At 36.1% G+C, this 26,297-nt stretch overlaps 1 protein-coding gene across 2 annotated transcripts in view; it reads left to right on the plus strand.

Moving 5' to 3' along the window:
- The window catches only part of LOC106088715 (protein decapentaplegic), a 332,467-nt gene extending 308,152 nt beyond the window's left edge, over positions 1 to 24,315 (plus strand). For both annotated transcript variants that reach the window (XM_059365934.1, XM_013254368.2), the window contains 2 exons: positions 11,384 to 12,898; positions 22,413 to 24,315. In XM_059365934.1, the coding sequence (XP_059221917.1) occupies positions 11,398 to 12,898; positions 22,413 to 23,290 (2,379 nt within the window). In that variant the 5' untranslated portion in view covers positions 11,384 to 11,397 and the 3' untranslated portion in view covers positions 23,291 to 24,315. The remainder of the gene's footprint in view (positions 1 to 11,383; positions 12,899 to 22,412) is intronic.
- The last annotated feature ends 1,982 nt before the right edge of the window (positions 24,316 to 26,297 follow it).

Here is a 26,297-nt window from a genome sequence, read left to right on the forward strand (position 1 = left end):
AAAGTTTTCCACTCAACCCCAAACACTTTCAAGCAAGAACGAAAAGTTTTTTTTTTTGGGTATATTTTGGAAGCGTGGTACTACGTCGTTCATTGCGAATGTTTTTAAACAAAAATTAAATTCAATTGTTTATAACAGTGTTTTTTTTTTTTGCCTTGCTACTCTTTGCTTGTTGAGTTTTGGTTAATAAACAAATGGGCATCGCTTTTGTTTTGTATATTTTATACCGCACAGAATACAAACACATTTTATCCACAAAAAAAAAGAGAAGAAAAAAAAAAACTTTTTACCACACAATTGATGTTTGGTTTCTTGATAATTATCATTTCATTTTCTCATGCTGCCACCACTTGCAGCGCAAAATCCTTGGAAAGTGGGAATTTTTGGCGCTTAACTGAATCGATTTTAGTGCGAAATTTTTTTTTTTTGGTTTTTTTTTTTGAGTTTGCCAAATTACTTTTGTATTTTTTCTGATTTTGTCTTCTGATGAAATGTTCTAGGAATAGAGAAAAGTTGTACTTTTTTTCTATATTGAAAGAAATGTGTCATTCACACAGCTTCAAATAGAAACTGACCTGAAAACTTTTCTAAGGGGGAAATTTTTTATTTCTATTTTTTTTTGGTGATTTTTTGTTGTGGCAAGGTTACTCAGAGTTTAATGGAAAATCAGAGAAGCACATTAAGCAGCTTTCCCCTTGAGAATTAGCTTCCCGAAGAAGACAAAAAACCAGAAAAACACGCGTTAAGTTCGGCCGGGCCGAACTTTGGGTATCCACATGTGTGTGAAGATAAATTCCGAATTTAACTAGCAGAGACACAAACCGCTTTGTTAACAGAGTGCGAGAGAGAGTAACAGAAGTATTAACAGAGATCCACTGAGGGGTTAGCAGAGCTCTGTAAATACTTAACAGAACAAAAAAACAAGAGAAATTAATTAAATTTCTTACTTTTTATCAATTTTTGCAAATATTTGTAAAAAAAAAAGTAAAACCATAACAAAATTTGGAGTAAAATATCAATGCTTTGAATCAAAAACACCAAATTAAAAATATCTATTACCGTAGTACTGAGAAAAATGAAAAATTTATAAAAAAAATATTCTGGGCAGGATTATGACCAATGGTCCTGGAGGACATCTAAGAATTCTACAAAATACTACCATACATCGTTGGAAAGGTGACGATGTGTGCTTTCCAAAACATGTCTTTATTCGAAAATCATGCAGTTGGATTTTTCAAATTCCTGCCTTTTTTAAAAAAATTCTGGAAAAAAAATGTTGACAGGATAATGGCCAATGCTCCTGGAGGACATCTAAGAATTCTACAAGGTACTACCATACATCGTTGGAAAGGTGACGATGTGTGCTTTCCAAAACATGTCCTCATTCGAAAATCATGCAGTTGGTTTTTTCAAATTCCTGCCTTTTTTAAAAAAATTATGGAAAAAAAATGTTGACAGGATAATGGCCAATGCTCCTGGAGGACATCTAAGAATTCTACAAGGTACTACCATACATCGTTGGAAAGGTGACGATGTGTGCTTTCCAAAACATGTCCGTATTCGAAAATCGAGCAGTTGGTTTTTTCAAATTCCTGTCTTTTTTAAAAAAATTCTGGAAAGGATTATGGCCAACGCTCCTGGAGGACATCTAAGAATTCTACAAGGTACTACCATACATCGTTGGAAAGGTGACGATGTGTGCTTTCCACAACATGTCCTTATTCGCAAATCGAGCAGTTGGTTTTTTCAAATTCCTGTCTTTTTTAAAGAATTTCTCGAAAATAAATCTGGACAGGATAATGGCCAATGCTCCTGGAGGACATCTAAGAATTCTACAAGGTACTACCATACATCGTTGGAAAGGTGACGATGTGTGCTTTCTAAAACATGTCCTTATTCGAAAATCGAGCAGTTGGTTTTTTCAAATTCCTGTCTTTTTTAACGAATTTCTCGAAAATAAATCTGGACAGGATAATGGCCAATGCTCCTGGAGGACATCTAAGAATTCTACAAGGTACTACCATACATCGTTGGAAAGGTGACGATGTGTGCTTTCTAAAACATGTCTTTATTCGAAAATCGAGCAATTGGTTTTTTCAAATTCCTGTCTTTTTTAAAAAAATTCTCGAAAAAAAATCGGGACAGGATAATGGCCAATGCTCCTGGAGGACATCTAAGAATTCTACAAGGTACTTCCATACATCTTTGGAAAGGTGACGATGTGTGCTTTCCAAAACATTTCCTTATTCGAAAATCGAGCAGTTGGTTTTTTCAAATTCCTGTCTTTTTTAAAAAAATTCTCAAAAAAATTCTGGAAAGGATTATGGCCAACGCTCCTGGAGGACATCTAAGAATTCTACAAGGTACTACCATACATCGTTGGAAAGGTGACGATGTGTGCTTTCTAAAACATGTCTTTATTCGAAAATCGAGCAATTGGTTTTTTCAAATTCCTGTCTTTTTTAAAAAAATTCTCGAAAAAAAATCGGGACAGGATAATGGCCAATGCTCCTGGAGGACATCTAAGAATTCTACAAGGTACTTCCTTGTAGAATTCTTAGATGTCCTCCAGGAGCATTGGCCATTATCCTGTCCAGATTTATTTTCGAGAAATTCTTTAAAAAAGACAGGAATTTGAAAAAACCAACTGCTCGATTTGCGAATAAGGACATGTTGTGGAAAGCACACATCGTCACCTTTCCAACGATGTATGGTAATACCTTGTAGAATTCTTAGATGTCCTCCAGGAGCATTGGCCATTATCCTGTCCAGATTTATTTTCGAGAAATTCTTTAAAAAAGACAGGAATTTGAAAAAACCAACTGCTCGATTTGCGAATAAGGACATGTTGTGGAAAGCACACATCGTCACCTTTCCAACGATGTATGGTAATACCTTGTAGAATTCTTAGATGTCCTCCAGGAGCGTTGGCCATAATCCTTTCCAGAATTTTTTTGAGAATTTTTTTAAAAAAGACAGGAATTTGAAAAAACCAACTGCTCGATTTTCGAATAAGGACATGTTTTGGAAAGCACACATCGTCACCTTTCCAACGATGTATGGTAGTACCTTGTAGAATTCTTAGATGTCCTCCAGGAGCATTCGCCATTATCCTGTCAACATTTTTTTTCCAGAATTTTTTTAAAAAAGGCAGGAATTTGAAAAAACCAACTGCTCGATTTGCGAATAAGGACATGTTTTGGAAAGCACACATCGTCACCTTTCCAACGATGTATGGTAGTACCTTGTAGAATTCTTAGATGTCCTCCAGGAGCGTTGGCCATAATCCTTTCCAGAATTTTTTTGAGAATTTTTTTAAAAAAGACAGGAATTTGAAAAAACCAATTGCTCGATTTTCGAATAAGGACATGTTTTGGAAAGCACACATCGTCACCTTTCCAACGATGTATGGTAGTACCTTGTAGAATTCTTAGATGTCCTCCAGGAGCATTGGCCATTATCCTGTCAACATTTTTTTTCCAGAATTTTTTTAAAAAAGGCAGGAATTTGAAAAAATCAACTGCATGATTTTCGAATGAGGACATGTTTTGGAAAGCACACATCGTCACCTTTCCAACGATGTATGGTAGTACCTTGTAGAATTCTTAGATGTCCTCCAGGAGCATTGGCCATTATCCTGTCAACATTTTTTTTCCAGAATTTTTTTAAAAAAGACAGGAATTTGAAAAAACCAACTGCTCGATTTTCGAATACGGACATGTTTTGGAAAGCACACATCGTCACCTTTCCAACGATGTATGGTAGTACCTTGTAGAATTCTTAGATGTCCTCCAGGAGCGTTGGCCATAATCCTTTCCAGAATTTTTTTGAGAATTTTTTTAAAAAAGACAGGAATTTGAAAAAACCAACTGCTCGATTTTCGAATAAGGACATGTTTTGGAAAGCACACATCGTCACCTTTCCAAAGATGTATGGAAGTACCTTGTAGAATTCTTAGATGTCCTCCAGGAGCATTGGCCATTATCCTGTCCCGATTTTTTTTCGAGAATTTTTTTAAAAAAGACAGGAATTTGAAAAAACCAATTGCTCGATTTTCGAATAAAGACATGTTTTAGAAAGCACACATCGTCACCTTTCCAACGATGTATGGTAGTACCTTGTAGAATTCTTAGATGTCCTCCAGGAGCATTGGCCATTATCCTGTCCAGATTTATTTTCGAGAAATTCGTTAAAAAAGACAGGAATTTGAAAAAACCAACTGCTCGATTTTCGAATAAGGACATGTTTTAGAAAGCACACATCGTCACCTTTCCAACGATGTATGGTAGTACCTTGTAGAATTCTTAGATGTCCTCGAGGAGCGTTGGCCATAATCCTGTCCAGATTTTTTCCAGGATTTTTTTTAAAAAAGGCAGGAATTTGAAAAAACCAACTGCTCGATTTTCGAATAAGGACATGTTTTAGAAAGCACACATCGTCACCTTTCCAACGATGTATGGTAGTACCTTGTAGAATTCTTAGATGTCCTCCAGGAGCATTGGCCATTATCCTGTCCAGATTTATTTTCGAGAAATTCTTTAAAAAAGACAGGAATTTGAAAAAACCAACTGCTCGATTTGCGAATAAGGACATGTTTTGGAAAGCACACATCGTCACCTTTCCAACGATGTATGGTAGTACCTTGTAGAATTCTTAGATGTCCTCCAGGAGCGTTGGCCATAATCCTTTCCAGAATTTTTTTGAGAATTTTTTTAAAAAAGACAGGAATTTGAAAAAACCAACTGCTCGATTTTCGAATAAGGACATGTTTTGGAAAGCACACATCGTCACCTTTCCAACGATGTATGGTAGTACCTTGTAGAATTCTTAGATGTCCTCCAGGAGCATTGGCCATTATCCTGTCCAGATTTATTTTCGAGAAATTCTTTAAAAAAGACAGGAATTTGAAAAAACCAACTGCTCGATTTGCGAATAAGGACATGTTTTGGAAAGCACACATCGTCACCTTTCCAACGATGTATGGTAGTACCTTGTAGAATTCTTAGATGTCCTCCAGGAGCGTTGGCCATAATCCTTTCCAGAATTTTTTTAAAAAAGACAGGAATTTGAAAAAACCAACTGCTCGATTTTCGAATACGGACATGTTTTGGAAAGCACACATCGTCACCTTTCCAACGATGTATGGTAGTACCTTGTAGAATTCTTAGATGTCCTCCAGGAGCATTGGCCATTATCCTGTCAACATTTTTTTTCCATAATTTTTTTAAAAAAGGCAGGAATTTGAAAAAACCAACTGCATGATTTTCGAATGAGGACATGTTTTGGAAAGCACACATCGTCACCTTTCCAACGATGTATGGTAGTACCTTGTAGAATTCTTAGATGTCCTCCAGGAGCATTGGCCATTATCCTGTCAACATTTTTTTTCGAGAATTTTTTTATAAAAGACAGGAATTTGAAAAAACCAACTGCTCGATTTTCGAATAAAGACATGTTTTGGAAAGCACACATCGTCACCTTTCCAACGATGTATGGTAGTATTTTGTAGAATTCTTAGATGTCCTCCAGGACCATTGGTCATAATCCTGCCCAGAATATTTTTTTTATAAATTTTTCATTTTTCTCAGTACTACGGTAATAGATATTTTTAATTTGGTGTTTTTGATTCAAAGCATTGATATTTTACTCCAAATTTTGTTATGGTTTTATTTTTTTTTACAAATATTTGCAAAAATTGATAAAAAGTAAGAAATTTAATTAATTTCTCTTGTTTTTTGTTTCTGTTAAGTATTTACAGAGCTCTGCTAACCCCTCAGTGGATCTCTGTTAATACTTCTGTTACTCTCTCTTGCACTCTGTTAACAAAGCGGTTTATGTCTCTGCTAGTTAAATTCGGAATTTATCTTCACACACATGGTATCCACCACCTGGGGTATATATGTAAACCACCATTTATCAAAATCCGGTGAAAATTGTATACCTTATGTCCCACAGCAATGTATATCGAAATATGATCCGATTTTGATCAAATACTAATATGTACAAGTTATTGTTCAATTATGTATAACAAAATATTGATCTTTTTAGTAGCTATATCTAACAGTAAACCGATCTGAACCATATACGACAGGGATGCCGGAAAGCCTAATATAAGTCACTATATCAAATTTCAGTGAAATCGGATTATAAATGCGCCTTTTATGGGGCCAAGACTTTAAATCGAGATATCGGTCTATAAGGCAGCAATATGCAAATCTTGATCGATCTAGACCAAATTGCAGAAATATGTGAAGGGGCTTAACTTAACTCTCTGTCCCAAATTTCGGCGAAATCGGACAATAAATGCGCCTTTTATGGCCCCAAAACTTAAAACCGAGAGATCGGTCTATATGGCAGCTATATCAGAATCTGGAACGATTTGGGCCAAATAGAAGAATGTTGTCGAAGGGTCTGACATAACTCACTGTCCCAAATTTCAGCAAAATCGGATAATAAATGTGGCTTTTATGGGCCTAAGACCATAAATCGGAGGATCGGTCTATATGCAGCTATATCCAAACCTGAACCGATCTAGGCCAAATTGAAGAATGATGTCGAAGGTTCTGACGTAACTCACTGTCCCAAATTTCAGCAAAATCGCATAATAAATGTGGCTTTTGTGGGCCTAAGACCCTAAATCGGAGGATTTGACTATATCGTAGCTATATCCAAATCTGGACCGATCTGGGTCAAATTGACAAAGAATATCGATGGACCTAACGCAACTCACTGTCCCAAATTTCAGCAAAATCGGATAAAAAATGTGGCTTTTATGGGTCAAAGACCCTTAATCGGAGGATCGCCCTATATGGCAGCTATATCCAAATCTGGACCGATCTGGGCCAAATTGACGGAGAATATCAAGGGGCCTAACACAACTCACTGTCCCAAATTTCATAATAAATAATAAATGTGGCTTTTATGGGCCTAAGACCCTAAATCGGAGGATCGGCCTATATGGCAGCTATATCCAAATTTGAACCGATCTGAGCCAAATTGGCGAAGAATGTCGAAGAGTCTAACAGAACTCACTGTCTCAAATTACAGCAAAATCAAATAATAAATGTGGCTTTTGGGGGCCTAAGACCCTAATTCGGAGGATTTGACTATATGGCAGCTATATCCAAATCTGGACCGATCTGGGTCAAATTGATAAAGAATTTTGATGGGCCTAACGCAACTCACTGTCTTAAATTTCAGCAAAATCGGATAACAAATGTGGCTTTTATGGCCCTAAGACCCTAAATCGGCGGATCAGTCTATATGGCAGCTAATCCAAATCTGAACCGATCTGAGCCAAATTGATAAACGATGTCGAGAGCCTAACAGAACTCACTGTTTCTAATTTCAGCAAAATCGGATAATAAATGTGGCTTTTATGGGCCTAAGACCCTAAATCGGGGGATCGGTCTATATGGTGGCTATATCAAGATATAGTCCGATATAGCCCATCTTCGAACTTAACCTGCTTATGGAAAAAAGAGGAATCTGTGCAAAGTTTCAGCTCAATATCTCGTTTTTTAAAGACTGTAGCTTGATTTCAACAGACGGAAGGACGGACGGACATGGCTGGATCGTCTTAGATTTTTACGCTGATCTTTATAGGGTTGGAAATGAATATTTCGATGTGATGCAAACGGAATGACAAAATGAATATACCCCCATCCTTTGGTGGTGGGTATAACAAGGGTGCTTGTTAAAGGGGGAAGAGAAAATAGATTTTCCTACAAGAGTTGTTATTTTGAATCACCTTTTATGGTCCTTTAAGCATGGTCGTGGTGTCCCTTTGGCTGATGTTCATTTTCATTGAAGGAACATCCTTTTTTACCCAACACCACTACTGTGGTACAGGGTATTATAACTTAATGCATTTGTTTGTAACACCCAAAAGGAAGAGAGATAGACTTATTGACAAGTATACCAATCAACTCAGAATCACTTTTTGATTCGATTTAGCTATGTCCGTCTGTCTGTCCGTCCGTCCGTCTGTCCGTCCGTCTGCCTGTCCTTCTGTCCATGTTAATATGTGTACAAACTACAAGTCGCAATTTTCATCCGATCGTCTTCAAATTTGGTATGGGCATGTTTTTCGGCCTAGAGACGAAGCCTATTGAAATTCGAAGAAATCGGTTTATATTTGGATATAGCTTCCATATATATGTTCGTCCGATTTGCAGTAAAAATCCCATAAAATGGTCATTTGTTAACCGATTCTCTCGAAATTTAGCAGGACAGATTTTCTAAGGACTCTCAATGTTTCTGGTGCATTTCATAGAAATCGGTTCAGATTTGGATATAGCTCCCATATATATGTTCGTCTGATTAGCAGTAATAATGCAATTAAATCGTCATTTGTTAAATTCATAAAAATCGGTTCAGATTTGGATATAGCTCCCATATATATGTTCGTCCGATTAGCAGTAATACAGCAATAAAATGGTTATTTTTTAACCGATTCGCTCAAAATTTGGCAGCAAGGATTTTCTTATGACTCTCTATATTACGGGTGAATTTCATAGAAATCGGTTCAGATTTGGATATAGCTCCTATATATATATTCGTCCGATTTGGAGTACTAATGCAATAAAATGGTAGTTTCTTAACCCATTCTCTCGAAATTTGGCACGAAGGATTTTCTTATGACTCTCAATATTACTGGTGAATTTCATAGAAATCGTTTCAGATTTGGATATAGCTCCCACATGTATGTTAATCCGATTTGGAGTAATAAAGCAATAAAATGGTCATTTGTTAACCGATTCTCTCGAAATTTGGCAGGAAGGATTTTCTAAGGACTCTCAATATTACTGACGAATTTCATAGAAATCGGTTCAGATTTGGATATAGCTCTCATATATATGTTCGTCCGATTTGGAGTAATACACCAATAAAGTGGTAATTTGTTAACCGATTCTCACGAAATTTCGCACGAGGGATCTTATAAGTCTCGACTTTATTGTTGAATTTCATACAAATCGCTCCAGATTTAGATATAGCTCCCATATATATGTTCCTCCGATTTGGGACTAGTATGGCAATAATTTGGTCATTGGTTAACCGATTTGCCCAAAAACATAGGATTCCCTTATGATTTCCGGTATTGCTCTTGAATTTAAAGGAAATCGGTTCAGATTTAGATATATCTCCCTATATATTTTATTTCGATTTTGAATAATACTCAATAATTTGGTAATTTTTCAACCGATCGTCAAAAAATTTGGCACGAAGGTTTCCCATTTAACTCTTCTGATGACTAATGAATGCCATAGAAATTTATTCCGTTTTAGATATAGCCCCCATATATTGGGTTGCCCAAAAAGTAATTGCGGATTTTTCATATAGTCGGCGTTGACAAGTTTTTTCACAGCTTGTGACTCTTTAATTGCATTCTTTCTTCTGTCAGTTATCAGCTGTTACTTTTAGCTTGCTTTAGAAAAAAAGTGTAAAAAAGTATATTTGGTTAAAGTTCATTCCAAGTCTTATTAAAAATGCATTTACTTTCTTTTAAAAAATCCGCAATTACTTTTGGGCAACCCAATATATGCATTTCCCGATTTTCACTTTTAAGGCCTTTGCTAATCCATTTATCAATCGATCTTCTCACAAATTTGCACACCGATTTACTCTATGGCTCCTACAGTATGTACGGATTTTGATGGAAATTCTGCATATCAAATTTAAGCTAATTTTAAATTCGACGACTTACTCTGCATGTAAAATGTGGTGTAAGGTATCAAACTGTCGGCTTCGCCCGGTTTTGGTCCACAATTACTTGTTTAATATTGTAGCGAGATTTCAACAGACAGACGGACATGGCTAGATTGTCTTAGATTTTTACGACGATCAAGAATATACACACAAATGGTCACAAATGGTTATTTCGATGTGTTGCAAACGGAATGACAAAATGAACATGCCCCCATCCTTCGGTGGCGGGTATAAAAAGGTATACACTCAGGTTCGTTTAACTTTTGCTAAGTGTTCACCTCCAAATCGCGTTACGTAACGTAACGTAACACAATATATGGCTTCCTGCTCCTTTTATAGGATGGGCTACAAATAGTTGCACAATAAAAAGATGAGCCAACCTATAAATCAAGGTGATGATATACTTCTCTTTGACATTTACATAACTTTTACATAACAAAAAGTTCACCTCTTCCTTAGTTTTCCACATACTTACTTATCTACGTTATAGACCACATTGACCCATACCACCTGTATGCATGTATTCAAGAATAAAATGCAAATCTTTCGCTCTTTATTATTATCCTGTGCCATACAAGTCCAACCTTATCCTATAAAAAATCCTAATCAACGATTGATCATAAGTACCTGGCAACACAAAGCCCTACAGAGGGACTTAAAACTAGAGAGAAGGTTGAGCAGATTCTATAAAGCAAAGATCTATGGGAGATTCACAGCAGATATTAGCGATGAAGAAAGCAAATGTAGCACTTGATTTTTTTATATCCCTTGCGTGGCTTATATGGCAAGGTGCATGCATGTGTGTGAGTGTGTTATACACTCTACTCATACACACACACACACACTTGCATTATACCTGTCGTGCCGAATCGTATATTAATCTCTGCTGCATGAGGGCAATCGGCTGCTTTGGCTGGCCTCTGCCTTGGCCATGTGAGTGCACAAGCAAGAAAAAAACAAAGAGAGGAGTCGGCAAGCGCAAGTGCAGCAGAGATGGGTCCATAAATAAAGTAACAGACCAGACAAGCAGGTACTTACTTGCTGATGAAAATGGTTGCTATTTGTTTTTATTACAAGGCGCAGAGTCATAAAACAGTAAAACTGTGTGTTGTAGCGCCTAAGCGCAAAGGCATGCGTTTCAAAGATAGATTCAGTTGTGCCATGGTGATTGAAAAATGTCACGGGGTTTTCCAGAAATTCTAACGAATGAACACATGAGCTTAAGAGAAGTGTACATGAGAGAGGGAGAGTGGGAGCAATAGAGGCTTTCACAAAGAGAGTGAGAGTAAATGAGTGAACATTTAATGGAATTGAGTGAAAATCTCCACAGACAATTGACTAGTGGCTCTTGTCTATCTCATGAATCATTTACCTGCTGGGCCAGCTAAATCTTAAACTCATATGCTGCTGTGGGTTTTTATTGGATTTTAGCTTCACACACACACACACACACACACACACACACTCTCTCTCTCTCTCTCGCGCGCGCTGTCGCTGTGGTCGTTTCTTCTGCTCATTTCTCTCTTGAGTGTGTGAGCGAGTAGTAACGGTCAAGCAACGATTGTCTGATATTTTTAAGTTTAGTCGTAGAAATTTTCGAAATGTAGTTTTAGTTCTTGTGTGTTAACCCTTTAACTAACAACGATTGTGTGTTCATGTTTTTGTATCGTTTTAGAGTTGCAAGCGACCATGCGCGCATGGCTTCTACTCCTCGCAGTGCTGGCGACTTTTCAAGCGATCGTTCAAGTTGCTAGCACCGAGGATAATTCAATATCATCGAGTTTCATACAAGCGATACAACCGATAGATAGAAAGGATATTCTCATAAATAATAAGTCGTCGCTACCGCCGCCGTCGCAGACGACTTCAAAAAAGATCAAAACCACAACAACGGCCATAATCGAAAAAAACACCGCAGTTACTGCTGCATCCACTACAACTACTACTACTACGGTCCAAATGGATTTTCAAAACGTTGCGCATTATCAGCCAACGATTGTTTATAAACCACATATGACAAGTGATAGTGACAAATTAAGTGTAAAAGAACAACAACAAGAAGCACAAGTGCAACAAAAACAACAACAAGAAGAAAATAATAGTAATAAAAACATTATCATTGAAATCAAAAATATTGAAGAAATCGAAACAAACGATTTAAACGATATACAAGCTATGCAAGTGTTAGAAAATCACAACAACCACAAGCAAAAAATAAGTAATAGTAATAGCCATAATAATAATAAACGCCATAGTAAAAATAATAACAACAATAACAAACAAAGAGAGAATCTTACAGAAGTTAAAGAAGAAGAAGAAGAAGAAAATTTGTTAAACAAATCCAAGAAGTTACATAAAAATCATAACAGTAAACATAAAACAACAACAACAACAAACATGGCTTTAAGTGATAATGAAGAAAATAAAGAAAATTTCCCACAACAACAACAACAACAAAACCAAAAAGTTCTAAATCCAGAGGATTCCTCTGCTGTAAAATCAAGGCATAGTTCCTCCACACAGCAACAGCAACACAAAAATCATCAACACACGCATCAGCATACGCATCATCATCACCACCACCATCATCATAATCAACAGCAACAAGAAACACAACCTGCCTCACAACAGCAAAAGCAACACCAGCAGCAGCATCATCATCATCATCCTCCTCACCAACAACAGTCCGAACAAATAAGGGACTCTGCAACATCCTCCCCCATAATTAGTGATATACAAACCACCTCCATCCACAATTCAAAATCTCAAGCCCCCTCCTCCGCCTCCTCACCCACCACCACCCATCATAATGATGATGATGCTGATGATGATCTATGGCCTACATCAGATAGCAGTTCTATTGAGGACTCTGATGTCATAGCCGAAGATGATGAACCTCAAGTGGATGCTGTCATACCCGAGGTTGGTCCACGCACCTATAGTAATAAGGAGATAATTGGCGAGAAGCTTAAGCCGGATCCCTCAACTCTAGTCGAAATTGAAAATAGTTTATTATCACTTTTCAATATGAAGCGGCCGCCAAAAATCGATCGCTCCAAAATTGTCATACCGGAGGCCATGAAGCAATTGTATGCCCAAATAATGGGTCACGAATTGAATTCTGTAAATATACCAAAACCTGGTTTGCTGACAAAGTCTGCGAATACTGTGCGAAGTTTTACGCACCAAGGTAAGTTTCCAAAAAAAATTAACATAGAATTTTTTAGAAAAGTGAAAAAAGAAAAAAAAAATTTAAACCAAAAAAAAAAAATGGAAAAAAATCTTTGCCTCTAAGTCTAGTGCTGACTTTGACTTTTCGGCCGAACAACTGTCAAAACGCCTTACAAAAAAACTGGTGACGAAGAAAAGGCGAACACATTTCGTAGTAATGGTACTGAGTTCTATCAGCAAGATTACATCTGAGTTCTATCAGCTACATGTCGCTGCGCCAATATAAAATGTCGCTCCAATGTAATGAAATGCTCACGAAATGGGCTCCAATCAATGTTGTTGTTTCAATGTTGTTGTTGCCTTTGTTGTTGTTTGACTCTTGTTTGTGTTTTGGCAAAGCAAAGAGTCCGTCGGATTTCGCAACAATTTAATAGGCATTTTCGGTGCGAATGAAGTCAGTAGCCTAGCACTTAGGGAAAAATTTCAAAAAAAAAAAAAAAAAAATATTCAAAATCTTATACCGGTGTTCACAAAACTTTATATATCTTTGAAATCGGTTTATTTGACAGATTTCCTTTATAGAACTGTCGAAAAACCGTATTTTAAAGCTTCACGAAGTTTCGTGAATACGGCCGTTAAATTATGTGAGCATTTTGATTTGCAATGGTACTCTGTCGGCAATTGAGAAGAAAATTTCATTGTTATACCCATCACCATAGGATGGGGGTATATCCTGTGGTGGTGGGTATAAAAATGGAATTTTCTTCTCAATTGCCGACAGAGTACCATTGCAAATCAAAATGTTCGCATAATTTAACGGCCGTATTCAGGAAACTTTATGAAGCTTTAAAAAAGATTTATTTGACAGTTCCATAATATCTAGTCATTCCATTTGTAACACCTCGAAATATTCGTCTCAGACCCCATATGGGGTATATATTCTTCATCGTCTAGTCGTTCCGAATCGATCTAGCCAAGTCCGTCCGTCCTTCTGTCGAAATCATGACAGAGATCGAACGCGATAAGCTAATCACTTGAAATTTTGCACAGATACTTAACATCGATAAAGGTCGTTGGGGACTGGAAATGGCCCATATCGGTTCAGATTTAAATATAGCTCCCATATAAACCGATCTCACGATTTGACTTTTTGAGCCCCTGGAAGCTGCAACTTTTGACCGATTTGGCTGAAAGTTTGCATGTAGTGTTTTGTTATGAGTTCCAACAACTGTGCCAAACATGGTCCAAATCGGTCTATGACCTGATATAGCTCCCATATAAACCCATTTCCCGATTTGGTTTCCTGAGCCCCTGGAAGCCGTAATTTTGGTCCGATTTGGCTGAAAGTTTGCACGTAGGGTTCTGTTATGGCTTTTAGTAACTGTGTCAAGCATGGTCCAAATTGGTCTATAACCTGATATAGCTCCCATATAAACCGATCTCACGATTTGACTTCTCGAGCCCCTGGAAGCCGCAATTTTTGTCCGATTTGGGTGAAATTTTGCACGTAGAGTTCTGTTATGACTTCCAACAACTGTGCCAAACATGGTCCAAATCGGTGTATAACCTGATATAGCTCCCATATAAACCGATCTCACGATTTGACTTCTCGAGCCCCTGGAAGCCGCAATTTTTGTCCGATTTGGGTGAAATTTTGCACGTAGAGTTCTGTTATGACTTCCAACAACTGTGCCAAATACGGTTCGAATCGGTCTATAACCTGATATAGCTCCCATATTAAGCGATCTTCCGATTTGATTTCGTGAACACCTGGAAGCAGTAACTTTTCTCCGATTTGGCAGAAATTTTGCATGCGACGTTTTGTTATGACTTCCAACAACTGCGCCAAATATGGTCGGAATCGATCTATATCCTGATATAGCTCCCATATATACCCATCTCCCGATTTATCTTCCTGAGCCCCTGGAAGCCTCAATTTTTGTCCGATTAGGCTGGAATTTTGCATTCGGTCCGAATCGGTCTATAACCTGATATAGCTCCCATATTAAGCGATCTTCCGATTTTACTTCTTGAGTCGTTACAAGCCGCAATTTTCGTCCGATTTGTCTGAAATTTTGCATGTAGTGTTTTGTTATGATGTCCAACAACTGTGCCAAGCATGGTCGGAATCGGTCTATACCCTGATATAGCTCCCATATAAACCGATATCCCGATTTGACTTTTTGAGCCCTTACAAGCCGCAATTTTTGTTGAATTAGGCTGAAATTTTGCATGTGATGTTCGGTTACGATTTCCAACAACTGTGCCAAATACGGTCTGAATCGGTCTATGACCTGATATAGCTCCCATATAAACCGATCTCCCGACAATTGTGCCAAATACGGTACAAATCAGTCTATAACCTGATATAGCTATCATGTACACCGGTCTCTCGATCATCCTTGTTCGGCATCCTTGTTCGACTTTAACTTTTTCTAGTTTGACAGAAACTTGGTATGTAGGACAAAATTATGCTCTTCAACTAAATGTGTTTTGTATAAATTTTTAGCAGAATCCATGGCGGTGGGTTCCCAAAATTCGACCCAGCTGAACTTAGCATGCTTTTACTTCTTTAAATTAGTTTCAAATGTTTAGTGTTTGTTTTATATGAGTTGCGCAACTTTTTAAAAATTTGCAGGTTTTGATTGATCTCACAGAGCAGTGGTCAGAGTTAGTATAAGCTGAACGCAAAATACCTGGCATCGAATCATCAAAAAAATATTTTTTAAGCATTACTTATCCTCATTAAGGTCTCCCTCATAGCCGAGTTGGTAGTGTGCTCGGATTTTTTGGGGGTTTCGATTCTCATCATAGTCCTGATCTGTCGATACTGTGATATCACAATGGGCTAAACTATTTTAAGTCATGCGAGTTTGTTTTGAAATTAGCCACCTAACCTAATCTAAACTATTCGCCTTGTTGGTTGAGTGATGGAGAACTCGATTTACCAGTAAGGGGTCTTGCGGTTGATGTTATCCTCACTAGGGTATCGTTTGCCAATGCTGAATGACAAGGTTCGAAAGTCTACATGAGAAAAAAATGTCAATAGTCGTTTCCCTTCAATAATGCCGAGGAGATTTGTGCGGCATTTAGCTTTATAAAACCTCCATACGAAGTGGCCGTTTGGACTCAGTTATAAAGCGGAAGACTTAAATCTGAATTGTTTTATTATCCATTGAAATGAATGAAATCAGCTTGCTGTGCTTGTATCTGAATTCTTTTCTGCAAAGTCTTGTCAAAAAAAAAAAAAAAAAATAACATAAATAATGGATCGATTAGTGATTGCAACCCAACTTCAGTTGAGTTGCCAACGGCCAAATTAGTTTTTTACAGTTTTCTTAGTAGCTTAACGTTCAAAACACTGATATTGAATGAAACTGACAAAAAATGTCCAACTTTACACTAATTTTTATTTCATGATTTTATCTTCCGGCAACGCAACTTTAGTTGAGTTGCCGTCCATAATTGACCCTTAAATATATTCTTCTAGGCCACTGTAACGCAGAGGTTAGAACTGAAAGCCTGCATTCGAATCCTGACGAGAACATTTGAACAAATTTTTAGCGGTGGTTATCCCTTTCTAATGCTGGCGACATTTGTGTGGTACTACTGTACCATTTTATATGGCAGCCAAGTAAAAACCTCTATCCAAAGAGGTGTCGCACTGCGGCACACCGTTCGGGCTAGGCTATGAAAAGGTGGTCCCTTATCATGAGCTTAAACATGAATCGGACATCACTCAATGATATGTGAGAAGAGGAGTTTTACATGGCATATTATCTCACAAATATTGCCAGCATTAGAAGGGGAAAGCCACCGCTGAAAAAAAATTTTTTTCTGATGGTCTCGCCAGGATTCGAACCCAAGCGTTCAGCTTCATAGGCGGACATGCTAACCTCTGCGCTACAGTGGCCTTGGGCATTTTGCTCAGATAAACACCGTAATGCCGTAATGCCGTTAGACGACTTAATTCTTAACTTAGCACAACCTATTTTGTGTCCCAAGGGGAACTAACCTATATCCAAATCTGAACCGTTATTAATGAAACTTAGCAGATACTTGGTAATAAAACAATTCGTACCAAATTTTATGCTGTTTGGTAAAAAGTTGTAGTTGGCTAAAACTTTTTTTTTTGAGAATACCAAAGTAGCCTTTGAGTGAAGAGGACGAGTTTTCATTTCGCTACTCAAAGAAAACTATCCGTAACTTGGAATGGGTACTACCTATTACGAAAAAAATGTGAAGCCTTCTTGGAGTAGGTTCAAAATGAACTCCAAAGACCCAAAATCTGCAGAGGTGACGTCAGAGCACAGCTTGTTGTTACATGTTACACGCATAGATCAAATCCAGGGGACAAATTGGGGCCTGAAGATCTACATTGGGAAACCAGGGACTGAGATCTGTTTTAGACTGCCTGACCATAACACGGTCCTGCAGGCGGAGAACCGGGCGATCCTGGAATGCGTGAGGTGGTGTGGTACTAAAGCGAGCACGTCGAGTGTGAACATCTTTAGGGACAGTTAAACGGCCATAAGGGCCATAACAACCAGGAGGGTAAGGTCACGAACAGTCTTGCAGTGTAAGAAGGAGATTAACGCCTTCTCTGAGAATGAAACAAACCGCATCATTTGGTTGCCGGGCCATAATTGAGTAAGAGGGAATGAAAGGGCAGACGATTTGACAGTGAAGGCCAGAGAACTACCGTCGATCAAATAACCCGAAACTTTTGGGGTCGACAGTCCGATTTAAGGAAGTGGGCGATAAACTCGCATGCAACACTGTGGAACAGCGAAACAGTCGGTAGGACGGCGAAAATCCTATGGCATGGTCCGGATCGTGGGAGGACGAGGGTATTACTGAAAAGAAGTAAGAAGAAGGACAGTATTGCTTTTGATGTCATAACGAGACACATAGGACTACGAGCTCTTTTATGCAAAATCGGTGCGGCAAGGGCATGTGATAAACAATGATGAGACGTTGGAGAATTTTCTATGTCATTGCCCGGCTTTCGCGGCTAACAGATATCGGCACTTAGGTGGGGATACGATACCTGACATGAAACAAATTAGGGGAGTGCTATGGTAAACAATTAAGGATTTTGTAACTTAAAATTTTCTTTTTCGAGGTTAGTTTTTAGAGCGCACAACAGGCCGATTACTGTATATCTACAGTGGCATAGGGCAGATTAATATCTGCACCTCCTTTCCAACCTAACCTAATGTTGCATATTTAAGTAAATTTGAACTTTGTCTACCTAGCCTGCATTCCCAGTGTGGGGTAGGGTTTCAAAGGGTCAGCCTTGCTCGACTTTAGCTTATACCCACTTGGTTTTTTATACCCTCCACCATAGGATGGTGGTATATTAACATCATCATTACGTTTGTAACTCATCGAAGTAATGATCTGAGACCGAACAAGTATATATAGTCTTGATCGTCTTGACATTCAATGCTATTAAGCCATATCCGGCCATCTGTCCGTCCGTCGGTCTATCGTCCATATCTTTGTCCGTTTTTCTGTCGAAAGCCCTCTAACTTTGAAGGAGTAAAGAAAGGTGCTTGAAATTTTACACAAATACGGACGGGGTTGCAAATGGGCCAAATCGGTCTATGTTTTGATATAGCTTCCCCTTAAACCAAACTCCTGATTTGGCTTCTTGATGCACAGTTTTTAACCGATTTGACGTTTTCAGTGACCTTCAACAGATGCGCCAAGTATGGTTTGAATCGGTCCGAGACCGTATATAGCCTCCATATAAACCGATCTTCTTTGGCCTCTAGAGGGCGCAATTTTTAACCGATTAAACTGAAAGAGAGCTCAGTTCTTATCCGATTTGGAGAGTGCTCCAGTCATTTTGTGTATAATGCTTCCCATTTGATTTCTTTAGTCTCTATGAAACAAAAGTCACCCGTTTAGTCTATTTATTTTACGAATTCCATTTCCTATACGGGATGTTTGCCTTCTCCGACAATGCTGCAATGTGTCTAGAAAAAAAAAACAATTAAAGGCGTGCTAAGTTCAGCCGGTCTGAATCTTGGGAACCCACCACCATCGATTCTGCTAAAAATTTATAAAAAATAAATTTAGTTGAAGGCATTATTTTATTTCACATACCAAACTTCTGTCAAACCAGCAAACATTTAAGCTTCTAGGAACCGAACAAGGATAATCGAGAGACCAGTTCATATGGGAGCTATATCAGATTATAGACTAGTTTGGATCGTATTAAGCACAGTTGTTGGCAGTCGTAACAGAACACCGCATACAAAATTTCAGCCAAATCGAATAAAAATTCAAGAAGTCAAAAAATGGTTTATATGGGTCTTTACAGCAGGTTATGGACCGATTTGGACATAACTTGGCACAGTTGTTTAAGTTCATAACTGAACACTAGATGCAAAATTCCATCCATATGGGACGAAAAATGCGGTTTCCAGAGGCTCAAGAAGTCTAATCGGGAGATTGGTTTACATGGGAGCTATATCAGGTTATAGACCGATTTGGACTGTACTTCGCACAGTTGTTAAAAGCCATAATAGAACACTACACGCAAAATTTCAGACAAATTGGAAAAAAATGCGGCTTGTAAAGGCTCAAGAATTCAATTCGGGAGGTCGGTTTATATGGGAGCTATATCAGGTTATAGACCGATTTAAACCGTACTTGGCACAGATGTTAAAAGTCAAAGCAGAACACTACATGCAAAATTTCAGCCAAATTGGACAAAAATTGTTGCTTGTAATAATTCAAATCAGAAGATCGGTTTATATGGGAGCTTTATCAGGTTCTTCACCGATTTGGACCATACTTGGCACATAACAGAACACTATGTTCAAAACTTCAGCCAAATCGGACGAAAATTGCTGCTTTCAGGGGCTCAAGAATTCATATCGGGAGATCGGTTTATATGGGAGCTATTTGCAATATTTAATGACTTACATCTATATGAAGTATCTGTGAAAAATTTCAAGCGGTTAGATTTACGAGTTCGACCGCTATCGCGATTTCGACAGACGGACGGATGGACATGGCTAGATTGACTCAGAACGTCGAGGCGATCAAGAATATATATACTTTATGGGGACTTAGAGGTATATTTTTGGAGGTGTTACAAACGGAAAGACTAGATGAGAATATCCCCTTCCCATGGTAGTGGGTATATAATATGGAAAATCTAGGGTCACTTTAACAAGCCATGGCACAGTTTCCGTTGTATGTTAAGTCCACAGAGCTTGATCAGAAAGTGGTAGTACATGTGGGCCATCTTGACCAATTAGGCTTACTTAGCAATATTCCGGTTCGCACTAATGAGCACACATTTCATTAGATTTATGCATATTAACTTCAGTTATGACAATTGTCCAAATTTGCTTTTAACATCCATATGCACTGACAGTGGCCGATAAGTTTACATATCTCCCGATTGAACGACAATAGATATAAGTTTTTAAAGCATGTTTTATTAGGTGGCATATGCAGACTTTTATGTGTAACTGTATGTCTATCGTGTTTAATGATCTTCTTTTTTAAATACATGAGCCTTTGGCGGTGCTTAACATGGATAAAGTTCAGGCGATTTCATTTTGATTAGACCAACATTTCTGCCTATGGCGCTGAACGCCAAGATTCGAATCCTGGCGACAACATCTCAAACTTTTAAATCGTGGGTAATCTTATCTTCAATCTTGGCGATATGGTGTCACCGTTCGGACTTGGTTGTCCTAATGAGGCCGCTGGACATTCAGCTGAAACTTGAGTCGGTGAGCACTACTTGACGTGAGAAAAGTTTCTCCAGAAAATTTGCATTTTTACACGGAAAGTCAGTCGGTTCGAATAAATATCTTGAACCTATAAATGTTCAAATATTAGCGGAATTAGCGAAAATTGGCCTGTCATTCGATTTTGATCTCTTCTTTTCTTACATCACTTGATGAGTCCAGCGAATTCTGCGGCCCACAATTCAAGAGCTTAAGAAAACAGCATTCACATATATGACATGGGCGCCCCGGTAGCCGAGTTGGTCGTGGGTTCGATTCCCGCCTAAAGCCTTGCTCAGTCGCTACTGTGGTATCACAATGGACTTGTCTAAGTGAGTCTGTAAAGGACTGCCACTCTTACCTAACCTTACCACCGCTGACATACATTTTTTCAATTTTCTTACCCTGATTCAAACCTGGGCGCACCTCAATTTCAAGTCTTGTCACTGTGAAATTATTACCCAACAACAAGAACACCATCGCCGCTGCACTTGTTTTAATACACTCGTTGACAGTGCATGCAAAATTTCCCATCTACACACACACGCACGCATGCACGCATGCACACACATGTAAAACTCATTAAGAAGAAAACAATGGGATTTCCAATATTTTTCACAATTGAAAAACTCAAGTGGCATCATAAAATCGCCAGCAACAACAACAACAACAACAATGGCAATAATAATAATAGCGAAAGGTAAAGGACTTCTCTGTTCATCATTAAGGACATGCAACAATTCAATTCGGGGATTTTATTTTATAACAGGTCTTAAAGGTGCTCGAGTACCTAAGTGCTAATGTTATCCTTGTGATGACCTTGAAAATGTTTCGTTTCTATTATTATTGTTGTTGTTGTTTTTACATAATTCACAGGAATTTGAGGAATATGCATTTCAAGTGTTTACACACACTCACACTTGCACTCACTTACCCAGCAAACAAACCAAGCAACCAACCAACGATACTTGGGATGTGTTGTTATGGGTGATGACAACACGTATGCCAAGCAACCGACCAAACAATCTATGGTACCTGTTTGTTTAAATCTCAACCAAAGGGAACAGGAAGATGATGGCTCTTGGCCAGATCTGATCAAGTGCTATGGTCAAAGGAAAGCAAAGCTATAGAGGACTTGCATTGAGCAATCAACTCTGTAGCAAGGATAGCAAACAGTTTGCACTGATATGTGAGTGTTTGTGTGTGTGTGTGTGTAGGTGCGTGTGAATATTTTTGTTGGCAGGTTTTATGATTGGCCATAAAATCACTGAGATATGAACATGTTGTGGGAGGTTTAATAACAGCCGCTCTGGCCGTTGCTAGTATTCCCACATGCCGCGATGGTCGTGGGTCGTTCGCTGTTAGCCTTAAATAAGAGCTGCGGCTGTTTTAGGCGCCGTCTATAAATTTCTTGTTTTCCAAAAATATAGGAAAAAATGTTAAACGGTTTAACGTTAAGGTGTTGAATTGACCAAAGGTGTGGCCGCTGGGCCAAGGGTGAGTGAGACTGACCCCAGTGCAGCCGTTGCCACTGACATTTTTAAGTAGCCATTTAACTAACATGGCCGGCCTTTGTTGGGATTTTTTCTTTCTTTTGTTTTCGAAATGGAAACAAAAGAGAAAAACAGAAAATGTTCTTTAAGCGGATTAGCCTGTATGGCGCTATCCCCTAAATTAACCTTAACTTGCCATAACTAATCAATCCTACTTAAAATCCAACACTAATCGCATATCCTTTTCTTGTTCTCCTTCTCTTTTCTTTTCGTTTCGTTGCAGATAGTAAAATCGACGATCGGTTTCCTCACCATCATCGGTTTCGTTTACATTTCGACGTGAAGAGCATACCCGCCGAGGAAAAGCTGAAGGCTGCCGAATTGCAGCTGACACGTGACGCCATCAGTCATGCCTCCCTCAATCCCCGCCTGGCCAATCGCACCCGCTATCAGGTGCTGGTCTATGACATCACGCGGGTGGGGGTGCGGGGCAAGCGTGAGCCCAGCTATTTGCTGTTGGACAACAAGACGATACGTCTGAATAGCACCGAAACGGTGAGTTTGGATGTACAACCTGCTGTGGATCGGTGGCTGGCTTCACCGAAAAAGAATTTCGGTCTACTGGTTGAGGTGCGAACAACGCGCTCCCTCAAGCCGGCGCCGCATCATCATGTCAGACTACGCCGCAGTGCGGACGAGGAGCATGATAGTTGGCAGCGCAAACAACCCCTGCTGTTCACCTACACCGATGATGGGCGTCACAAATCGCGCTCCATACGTGATGTCAGCAATCGCTCAAAACGAGCGGGCCACCATAGGCGAGCGCATCGGCGAAAGAACAACGAAGAGGTGTGTCGCCGACACTCGCTCTATGTGGACTTTGTCGATGTGGGCTGGAGCGATTGGATTGTAGCGCCGCCGGGCTATGATGCCTTCTATTGTCAGGGCAAGTGTCCATTTCCGCTAGCGGATCATTTTAACTCAACCAATCATGCGGTTGTCCAAACCATAGTCAATAATATCAATCCAGGAAAGGTACCAAAGGCATGCTGTGTGCCCACACAGTTGGAGGGCATTTCGATGCTCTATTTGAATGACCAAAATACAGTTGTGCTCAAGAATTATCAGGATATGACCGTGGTGGGTTGTGGTTGCCGGTAGAGCCAAAACAAAAAAACCAAAGCAATGTGAGTAATGTTTCAATGAAGTTTGCCGAGGGGCATGTGAAATGAAATGTCAACGAACATGGTGGGGAGAAATGCTTTTTGGAAATTGAGCGACTAGGACAACTAGTATACTGCTTGAGATTCTAGGATAGTTTATTGATATTTTGAATTGATAGATTTTTTTCAAATTTTCGACTATTTTTGAAGGATTCTAACACTCTTCCGAAAAGAGTGGCATGAGTAGGGCTCTTACACTTGCTTACATTATAAAAAATGTTGTCATTAGATTCTATACTAAAACTTTTTTATTAAAGGGATTTTCAGAAAATGAGAAATTTTTATTTATGACAAACAAAACTTGTAACGGTTTCTCTCTCCTGCACTCAAAAAGCTTTAATAGCTAGAAAGTTTTTCTTCAGCCCTCTCTTTTATTGTGATGATGAAAGTGAGTGAGGAAATACACAACGGAATGAAAAGCACAACCCTATTTCTCTCTGTCTATCTCTTACCAACATACGTCACACTCTCTCTCTCCCTCATTACCTCTCTCTTTTTTAAAAGTACTCCATTAGGGGAGACGTTAAAATCAATTTTTTTTCTCTCAAAGCTGTTCTCTGAGAACGATCTGCAGCTGCAGCGAAACGGGGGTGCGGGGACTATACTTACCTGCTTATAAAGCTTTGGATATTCTAACAAAATATTGGCAGTGGTGGTGGAATATTTCGGACTTATAAAACTTTTCTGCAACTGAGATGTCGCTCTACGGCACAACGTGTCGGCTGTGGTAAACAAAATTTCTGAAGTTAAAAAAAAAAATCTTTTTGATGTCTAATGCCTGACGAAGTTGTTATTTGGGAAGTTTTGAGCTGAGGTTAGAATTTCCCCCTGAGGCTGAACACCTCGGTTCGAATTCTGGCTAGAATATTTGTAACATTTTTTGCATTATTGATGGATTAAAAAAAATTAAAATAAAAAATAAAATAAAATAAAATAAAATAAAATAAAATAAAATAAAATAAAATAAAATAAAATAAAATAAAATAAAATAAAATTAAAAAAAATAAAATAAAATAAAATAAAATAAAATAAAATAAAATAAAATGAAATAAAATAAAATAAAATAAAATAAAATAAAATAAAATAAAATAAAATAAAATAAAATAAAATAAAATAAAATAGAATAAAATAAAATAAAATAAAATAAAATAAAATAAAATAAAATAAAATAAAATAAAATAAAATAAAATAAAATAAAATAAAATAAAATAAAATAAAATAAAATAAAATAAAATAAAATAAAATACAATACAATAAAACAAAAAAAGTAAAATAAAATAAAGTAAAAAAAATAAAATTAAATTTAAAAAAATTAAAATAAAAAATAAAATAAAATAAAATAAAATAAAATAAAATAAAATAAAATTAAATTAAATAAAATAAAATAAAATAAAATAAAATAAAATAAAATAAAATAAAATAAAATAAAATAAAATAAAATAAAATAAAATAAAATAAAATAAAATAAAATAAAATAAAATAAAATAAAATAAAATAAAATAAAATAAAATAAAATAAAATAAAATAAAATAAAATAAAATAAAATAAAACAAAAATAAAAATAAAAATAAAAATAGAAATAAAAATAAAATAAAACAAAACAAAAAAAAAAGTAAAATAAAATAAAGTAAAAAAAAAATAAAATAAAATAAAAATAAAAATAAAAATAAAAATAAAAATAAAATAAAATAAAACAAAACAAAATAAAATAAAACAAAAAAAGTAAAATAAAATAAAGTAAAAAAAATAAAATTAAATTAAAAAAAAAAATTAAAAAAATAAAAAATAAAATAAAATCAAATAAAATAAAATAAAATAAAATAAAGTAAAATAAAATAAAATAAAATAAAATAAAATAAAATAAAATAAAATAAAATAAAATAAAATAAAATAAAATAAAATAAAATAAAATAAAATAAAATAAAATGATATAAAGTCAAATAAAATAAAATAAAATAAAATAAAACAAAATAAAATGAAATAAAATAAAATAAAGAAAAAATAAAATAAAATAAAGTAAAAAAAAAAAATAAAATAAAACAAAAAAAAATAAAATAAAAAATTATAAAAAAGACTAAGATAAACTTAAATAAGTTAAAGGAAAAATTAATTAAAATGAAAAATAAAGTAATAAAATTTAGAATAATTTTTAATTTTATTACGTTTTTCCCATTTTGCTCTTTTTTATTTTGTTTTTTAATCTTATATTTTATTTTGTTATTTTTAATTTTTTTTTTTTTATTTTGTAACGCTTTTTTCCTTGGTAAGCAAAATGAAATAAAATAAAAAAAGCAAAATAATTTAAAACAATAAAAATTTTAAGAAAAATAATGACATAACAAAGAAATAAAAAAATTTAAAAATAAAGTGAAATAAAATAATATACAAAAAGTTAAATAAATTAAAAAATAATTAAAGAAACAAAAAAAAAACAGTAACAAAATTAAATGCAAAAAATTAGGAAATTAAAAAAAATTAGTCAATTAAAACAATTAAACTAAAATAGTTAAAAAATTAAAACAAAAACAAAAAATCAAAAATTAAATATGTGAAAAATTAATTGAAATAAAAAAAATTAAAGGATTAAATAAAATTCATATAGAATGAATAAAAAAATCAAAATAAAAAAATAAACTATAAAAAAATAAAAATAAAACATTTTAATTATAAATAATATATAAATTATATATAAAAAATGTAAAATATAAAATTTTTATTTTATTTTATAATTTTTTATTTTATATAATTAAAAAATGTAAACTATAATATTTTTATATTTTATAATTTACATTTTTTAATTATATATTTTATAATTTATATAAATATTAAATATTTTTTTTATAATTTATATATTTTATATATATAAATTATAAAATAACTAAAAAATGTAAACTATGAAATTTTTATTTTATTTTATAGTTTTTTTTATTTTATACAAATAAAAA

The sequence above is a fragment of the Stomoxys calcitrans genome, chromosome 3 (assembly GCF_963082655.1).
Source record: "Stomoxys calcitrans chromosome 3, idStoCalc2.1, whole genome shotgun sequence".
Classification (NCBI taxonomy): Eukaryota; Metazoa; Arthropoda; class Insecta; order Diptera; family Muscidae; genus Stomoxys; species Stomoxys calcitrans.